Source organism: Perissodus microlepis, chromosome 6 (assembly GCF_051167445.1).
Source record: "Perissodus microlepis isolate ML-2025 ecotype Zambia chromosome 6, ASM5116744v1, whole genome shotgun sequence".
Classification (NCBI taxonomy): domain Eukaryota; kingdom Metazoa; phylum Chordata; class Actinopteri; order Cichliformes; family Cichlidae; genus Perissodus; species Perissodus microlepis.
Window position 1 is genome coordinate 13,865,880 of NC_140466.1, and position 8,466 is coordinate 13,874,345.

At 36.9% G+C, this 8,466-nt stretch overlaps 1 protein-coding gene across 1 annotated transcript; it reads left to right on the top strand.

Annotated features, from left to right (window-relative positions):
- The first annotated feature begins 4,396 nt into the window (after nucleotides 1-4,396).
- LOC146385275 (uncharacterized) lies at nucleotides 4,397-5,282 on the top strand. Its single transcript, XM_084929977.1, has 3 exons — nucleotides 4,397-4,663; nucleotides 4,866-4,970; nucleotides 5,095-5,282. Exons 1-3 carry the CDS (start codon nucleotides 4,489-4,491, stop codon nucleotides 5,193-5,195), a joined length of 381 nt encoding a protein of 126 aa, XP_084786103.1. The 5' UTR covers nucleotides 4,397-4,488; the 3' UTR covers nucleotides 5,196-5,282.
- Nucleotides 5,283-8,466: the final 3,184 nt, after the last annotated feature.

Genomic DNA, 8,466 nt, shown 5'->3' on the forward strand with positions numbered 1-8,466 from the left:
CCGCTTGTCTGCAGGCTTTATTTAATGGAAAACTTCCTTCACTGATGTAAAGTGGCTCATAATTTCTCACCTGCTTTGTGCTGAAGTCTACAATCAGCTTCTTAGTTTTGCTGATGTTTAGGAGAAGGTTATTCTTCTGGCACCAGTTCTCCAGGTTCCTGATCTCCTCCACATAGGCCTTCTCGATGTTATCCAAATTCAGGTCCACCACAGTGTCAGCTAACTTGACAATGGAGGTATTGCTAAGTGAGATAAAGGGAGTGACATGTTTTCCCAGCCTCACTGCTGGGTCTGTCTGTGAGAAAGTTAGGGATCCACTGACATAGTGATGAGCTGAGATCTAGACCCTTCAACTTGGTGAAAAGATTTGAGGAGATTATTGTGTTCGGCTTGTCCTTTTTTACCACACTGTGCACAATGTATGATGTAGCCTTGTATTGATCCATATTAAAAGAGGCGAGCTCTGCTTTGTAGGTGGCAGTGTGCAGCCTCAGAAACTCACAGATGTTTTTGTCCCCCCATGGCCTCTAATTTGGAAATGTTCAGATGATAGTTTTTTTCTACTGTATCAACCCCTAGCTTCCCAATTAATCCCACAACTGCTTCCTTAAACATGTCTACGTCATCATAATTTTGCCGGAACATGTCCCAGTCATAAAGCACATCATCAAACACGCAGCGTGGCTATGGATTGGTCCGTCCTGTGTGCGATCTCCCTTGTGACTGGTACTTCCTGCTTAAGCCTTTGTTCTTAAACAGGCATAACGAAAATGGCGGAATGGACTGACTCCCAGATGCCGCCAAGGGTTGTGATCTGTAACAGTACTTAAACGGAGTAGAACAGTGGTCCAATGTACTACTGCCCCTGAGAAGGGCAGGTGATGTATTGGTAAAGGTTGTAAAATGTGTGTCTGAGATTGACTTTGTTACAATCTCCCATGACAATGAGTGCAACATCCTGGTGAAGTGTTTGAGAGCCTTGTGTAGCTCGCATAAGGCAGTGTCCAAGTCTGTGTGAAGCAGAATGTAGACTGTGCAGGCTATGACTACGGTGAATTCCCAAGGAAGACAGAAGGGGTGACATTTAATGATCAAAAGTTCCAGGTTTCTCGAAATTTCAAGAAAATAACTCGAAATTTCGAGTTATGGATCTTTTTTTTTTTTTTTTTTTTTTTTAGTGGCGGAAAATGGCCTTCCATACAGATGACAGCTTACAGTCTTGCGCAAAGATGAAGTGACTTCGTACAGCCCCGATTTGCAGATGCTGTGCACAGAGGTTCAGGAGCAGAAGTCCTGTACCACGGCAGACATGGCGTGTAGGTGTAGGTGCAGTTCCTCATGATATTAAAGGCCTTCTGCTTCTATCTGCACATATCAGTCATAGACGCAGTCTAGTACAAAAGTATTGCATTATTTTTGTGCCTCTATTCTGAGCGCACTTAAAAAAAAACTTTGAAAGTACAAATGTTGCATTTTGAGGAGAAAATAATTTTTAGCGAAGAAAAGTTTAATTTGAGCAAACAAAATTAATTGCTGCATGCAAGAAATGTATTTCAGTGTTTGCGATTATCCATATACACACACAATGACAGCCTCTCTCGTTCAGTTGGAAACACGGTCCAGAATGTAGCTAAATCCAATGGACTGGCTTGGTTTAAACTAGATTAAAACCAACAATGGTCTTAAAAAAATATATATATTTTAAAATAAAATAATTAAACATACTAACCAAAAAATGGATTTAGCTACACTTTGGACAGTGTTTCCGGAATGCAGTAGCTAGCGAGCTGATTGGAAACCAAAACAGCCAAGAGAATTTTTGCATCCAAGTCTGTGATCGGTTGGTTTTGTGGCACATTTATAACGGTGTACAGAGAGAGTTGAGCGTGCACGGAGCAGAGATGTTGAGAGTGCAAGCGACACACTGAGAACTGGTCCGAAGATGTATGTCAGCACACAGAGCAGAGATCTGAGCAAGAGCAAATGCCAACAACTGAGCGAGAGGGGTTGTCATTGTATGTGTTTAAAAGCTGAAGGGGTGTGAACACACTCCAAAGCAGCTGTATGCTGAACAAAACTGGTCTGTTGCAAGTTCAGAAAAGAAACTGAGCAATAATAAGAATCTAAGATCTGATTTCCAATTGAAATAAACCTTTCTGGGTTTTTAAACGTCATTTTCTGTCGATAAAACAATCATTTGTGCCATCATAACTTATATCTGAAAGTTTATTACTTGACATCAAGTGAATTTAATTTTGACTGAACTGTTTGTTAATGTGTAGATACTGGAGAGACACACAGCCGGATAATTGGGAATCACGCGAAGACTGTGCTGAACTTAGTGAAGGAAAGCCAAACTCAAACTGGAATGATTTGCAATGCAATCTTCAAAGAAATTTCATATGTGAGATTGAAAACTAAATAAGCTGGTGCTTGGTGTCCTGCTCACTGATATTTCAGCATCCAGTCTGGAGAAACAAAGGATCAGACTATTGATATGCAGTTCAGAAATTGAGTTTGTAGGAGTGTTTTATTAAAATGAAGTTCAAATTACTTGTGGTGTAATGTATTTAATGACTTTGAGCATTTGGGTTTACAGTCTGCATTCTTCATGTATAAATAGCTGTGTGATACAATAAGTGACAACAAATGAATAAATAAACAAACCAACTGATAAATCTTTTTTATCAATTCTTGTTAATTTTATGAGCTATCACAGTCATATGGTTTTCTGATGGAGAAAAATGGCTAAAGATGCTAATTAAAATAACTAAATAATTAGTTATATCTGTTACTGAATCCTATATTACTATAGTAGCATTTAGAAGAGGTTCAGTTTATTCAACTGATAGGCATTAGTTAACCATTTTTATTATTGTATGTGAAAATGTTTTTGAATGCAATAATTTTATGTTTTATGTTCCCATTTTCTGTTCCTCAGCAGCAGTGGTGATACCATTAATACAAAAAATGCTACATCATATAAAAACTTTACAGTGTAATTTCTTAAGTAAATTGAGTCTGTAAGTCATTATCAGTAGAATGTGGGTTTTTTTCCCACAATGTTTTGCACAGAGCATATTTTAAGAAGTTTAAGGAGATGATTATTTCAGCTGGAAACAGCCATGGCGCTTTTTTATTGTCACTGCTGTGAATTCATTATGCTGCCTCATTAATCGTGAAGTCAGATGAAAATTAAGTGTTAGACTGGGAAGAACAAGTTATCAGAAAGAGTGTGAGAAAAAGCAGTGGGGAAAGGAAACTCTATTTAGGCTCTGTAAGTGGAAAGACTTGTGGAAAACAGATGTGCAGACACACATAATAATGAATGTTTGGCTCAAATTTGTCCTAAAGCTGCAGTCAGATCAAAGTATGACTGCAGAAACTCAGGCAAAGGTTCGCCTCGTGATTTTTGAGCCAATCAGAGAATTTACCAAAAGCGAGCCATGTGTTCTAAAAGTTTCGAAGTTTGTTTGCTGTCTGGGGCAGCCTTAATGTTGGAGGAGTAACTGAATCATACATTACATTAAAAGAGAAACCAATTTTTTTTATGTGGGAATCAAAGACAATACACACACATACAGTTTATACATGTTCTTTGAAAACAGTCCCCTCACATAAAGACTTTGTGTTTATTTCAGAAAAACATTTAAAAAAAATTTTTTTTAAAGGCAATTATTGACTAATAACTAAAAATCCCAGACGTGGCATTTTATAATATTTTCCACTGATATTTTAGGATTTAGTCCACATTGTTGTCCATTGTTTTCTGACATCATGCAGCTGGAGGACATTTCTGTAGAAGAATGCTGCATGATATATGATGTCAGTGCGCCCCAGGGTGGCTGTGGCTACAATGTAGCTTGCCATCACCAGTGTGTGAATGTGTGTGTGAATGGGTGGATGACTGGTTGTGTAAAGCGCTTTGGGGTCCTTAGGGACTAGTAAAGCGCTATACAAATACAGGCCATTTACCATTTACCATGATGTCAGTAAACAATTTCTGCAAGTTGATATTCGTGACCAGACTTAAAAGTCTACCATTTCATTGACATTTTTTTCATATTTTTCATATGTTTTATATGTATATTTGACATTGAAGAAGTCATCGTGCCCACTGCTATAGAGTCCCTTCCTTTGTTTCAGCCTCGCCTACTTCTTGTTTCTCTTCTCTGTTTAAACAATGCCTCGGTCAGGAACTGTGAACACAATATCTACTTCTATCTACATTATTTTAACCACAAATCAAATGGCAAAGTGTAGCACCGATCAGTTTCTAAAAAGAATGAGTGGGTGTCCAAATGGTAATTATCTATGACTTCCCATTTTTATGATCTTCCTCTTTTTGTCTTGTGTCCTACCTCTTTTTTGAAAAATCAGACACAACTGCTGTTATATCAAGTTTTTAAAAAATACTCTGAATACTTAGAGTACAGTAGAAAAAACTGCAACAGGTGCGTGTTTAATGTAACATAGCCTGACAAAATAATGTCGGAAGGATTGTACGCTAAGCCGGGCAGCATCAAAGACTTTCCCTCTGACAAGAAGAAGGAAAGTATAGTCGACATCTATGTAAGTGCAGAAAGCCTGAGAGTGTATGATGACCCCTGGGTGGAGAGTACGTCACCAAACACCCCTGGACCGACAGAAGCTCAGCACACAGGTATGCTCATTAGAAGTATGAATAACAATAACACACATTTATATTCTATTTACCAGATTTTCATATTTAATTTACTGGCTGATTTGCTAGAGCAAATACAATAATGTTACCTCTAAAAATGTGTTTAAATGTACTGCACTATAATTTTACTTTATAATTATTCGTCTATTTCTTTTATATTTTCCTTGTTAAACACCTTTAGTCACTGAGAAAACCAGAAAGAGAAATCATTTCAGAAGTTGTTCAGTGTTTCTGGGTTTGTTGTGTCTTCTCCTTCTGGTTGGGATCATCTGCATTGGTGTCCAAAGTGAGTTTCTGTTTTGTTTTCCAAATGTAATTTACAAATTATAACAGAATTTCAAGTTATATGATAGAACATATGTACTGCTTTTTTCTTTTATAAATATTTACATATTTATTTACTTTCACAGCAGTGAATAACAACAAAAACAACTGTGAGAAGCAGTTGCAGTTACTGGCAAATCTCAGAAATGAAAGAGAATGCTTCTGCAGGGACTTCTGTAGTAAGTAGACTGTTACCTCTGCGATTTGTCATTCAATGAGTAATTTGGAAAGATTTTTTTCTGTTAACAGGATCTGAGAATGCATCATCCCCTAAACAGACATTTTATATATATTTTTAGTCTGACAGCTTTTGCAATGATGATGATGATGATCTGAATAAGATGTTGTGCCAAACACATTTACTAGAATTTATTTACCCACAAGGAGCTCCATTTTTAAAAAAAAAAAAATGCATTACTTAATTTATGATTTAATCTGTATTATTAAAACAAATATTTTAGCTTTTGCAGCCACAAAAACAGTTCACATAACAATCTGTAAACTATAGCACATGTAAATTTGAAAAGGAAAAAAAAGAAGACAGAAGGTTTAAAAAATCTGGTATGAATGTCTGATGCCATTAATCTACGCAGAAATTAGGAAATAAGGCAAAGTGTTCCTTGTTGTGTTGTTACACAGGTGATTTCAGGTTCCACATTAACCTTTTCAGCACACTCACTTCTGTGTTTATAAGTGACACAATGAGTCAAGCAAACAAGTTCTCTTTGTTCACATGTTTATATAAAAGTAGAGATATTTCCCAAGAGTGGCACGGGGGGACCAAGGAAGCAGAGAAAAAAAAAGAATAAATAAATAAATGAAGATAGTGCTCACAGGGAGCCAGGATTGACACACTGTAGAAAACTGTCAGGTTCAAGTCTGTGTCTAAGTGGTGTTGTAAGAGACCTGAAAATTGTTTTGTTAGATAAGTGTTTACGTTATAGTGTGAAAATTAATGCTTTAATGAGTTTTCCAAAATTAGGATAAAGCATATTAGGCTTGAGGTTATCATCTAATTATCTTGTTTTTTTTTATCTTTATGCAAGTTAAATAAATAAATAAATAAATAATATTCTAATCAATAATTTTAGACTCAAACTTGTAGTTAATTTAAAACAGACATTATATTAGCAAACAATAACTATTTATTAAGGAATGCATGTATTACATTAATGTCTTAGATATTTATTTATTTACATAACTTACTTATTTTAATTAATTTGGCTGGGAAGTTTTATCTATAACAATAAGACATAATATATTATAATATATGGAAACAAAACCTTTAAAATATATTGCTTGGAGTACAATATTTAAATTCAAAATATTGTTGGTTAAAGTGTACTTCAGTAAAGTAATTGAGTAATGTAAAGTTTCCTTCTGGTCTTGCTGTCAAAGCCATGGCACTTCAAGGTTAACCAAGTTAATCATTCCTGCTGAAAAGGCAAATTTGCTCAAATGTGAAATTCAAAAATTGGCTTACTTAAACTATATTGCAACGTAATGTTATAATGTAATATATTTTTGTTTTTAAAAATGTAATCGATTGAAATTTTAGATTTTAATAAACAGGGTAGCCAAAGCATCCATTAAACACACTTTTAAAGCCGAGTGTTTACTGTGAAACTACTTCCTTACTCATGTTTTTCTCTCTCCCTCTGTAGAAAATTCCAAGGCTCAGTGTAAATGTCCATGGTCAAAGGACCTGAGAATGGATGGATGCCTGGATGGATGCCTGTTTGGCGCCCCGGGCGAACACACCCTCTGCCCCCCCCCTACACACACACACACATAAAACATATTAAGGATTATACATTAACATAAAACTGTTGTCGGAACCATACTGAATTTCGCCAGAGAAACACACACACACACATATGAAGAGAGCGAGAGTATGCATTGTATGCAAACGGCTACCAAACAGCCATCATAATTCGTCATACAATGAGAACAGGACAAATCAACAATTGGCAATGACTAATTAATATTAAAATCTGTAACATAATGTATTGTTTGGAGTTTAGTCTGATACTGTTACTATTTTTACCATTTCTTTTTGGAGCAACTGTAATCCACATTATTTCCTTAGGGATTAATAAAGTATTCTGATTCTGATTCTGATTGTTTCAGGATGACCTGCCATTATCCAATGACACATCTGCTTACCTGTATCTTTTGCTCGTTTCTCCTCCTCTTCTTTTCTATTTTTTCTAAACTGAGGACCTGATGGCTTTGAACTTTTCTTGTTCATCTTACATAGGTTTTAATTTTGCACTCCAGTATGAACACAAATCCACCAACTCAAGGATCGCCACAACATAACCTAATAGACCTACACCTTAGTTCACAGATTCACTTTGTCTAGGGTTTATTTCTGGGATTTCACACAACCCAGGATTCAAATCATGAAATGTGCTCTACTTGGAAGCAGCCGGCCCCCCTCCCCTTTCGACGGGTTGTGTGTGAGACTTTAAATCCCTTTAGATCCCTTTACCCCGAGTCCTAAAGTGTATATTTATTTTCTTACTCTTCTTATATTTATTGTTTGTTTACTTGCACTGTTGTAACTGGAGCCTCGTCGTCTCGTCTCTCTATATACTGGACTGTATGTAGCGGAGATGACAATAAAGTTTACTTTGACTTCAGCAGCAAGCAGGCATACCGAGGGCTCTCGCGCTCACTTTTCGCGTATAGAATTTCGAAAAAACATCGGTGCAAATTATTAGTCTGTATCATGGTGTCTGGTGTTTTCGTGTTTGTTGTTTTGTTTTTATTCTGTTTTATTTTGCGAGTTGGTTATTAGATGCTGCTCCAGCCAGCCAGAGAATCCCCCGCCGCCCCGCCCTCTCCTCCCTGTGCAGCAAGCAGCAGGCGCACCTCGCAAACGGAGGGCGCCCTTACTCCCAGCAAATGGGCGATAGAAAACCGATCGGTGCCTGTGCCATTCCCAATATGCGCTGGCTGATGTTGGGGCAGTAGGGCTGGGCGATATGGCCTGAAATCCATATCGTGATATAATTTGAAGCACATGCGGTAACGATATATATCGCGATATATTATTTTCTTCTGTATAACGTATTTTCCACACTATAAGGCGCACTTAAAATCCTTTAATTTTCTCAAAAATCGAGTGTGCCTTATGTATGAATTCTGGTTGTGCTTACTGACCTCGAACCGATTTTTTTAACAGAAATCTGTTAAAAAATGTTTTAGTACAACTTTGGTAAGCCGCACTGCTTGATGGATTGTCAGAGCATTACGGCTGCCGTAGTGAGGAGCTTTCCGGAGTAATCTGGGTCCAAAACTCCGTCTTCTTCAGGTCCCAAAGTCAAACGAACACTGAGAGTTAAAAACAGTCTAAATTCTTTAATATTTAATAAAATCATCAGCGTTGTTGCTTTACTAGGTGTAACAATTAAGTTTAACAACCAGGCATTCATGAAAACAGAATTTATTAA

Bases quoted from the DNA above. Each gene is read 5' to 3' on its own strand.
- LOC146385275 (XM_084929977.1), top strand. From the start codon at position 4,489: ATGTCGGAAGGATTGTACGCTAAGCCGGGCAGCATCAAAGACTTTCCC. The intron at 4,664-4,865 runs GTATGCTCATTA...AAACACCTTTAG, and splicing joins GACAGAAGCTCAGCACACAG to TCACTGAGAAAACCAGAAAG. The intron at 4,971-5,094 runs GTGAGTTTCTGT...TTACTTTCACAG, and splicing joins CATCTGCATTGGTGTCCAAA to CAGTGAATAACAACAAAAAC.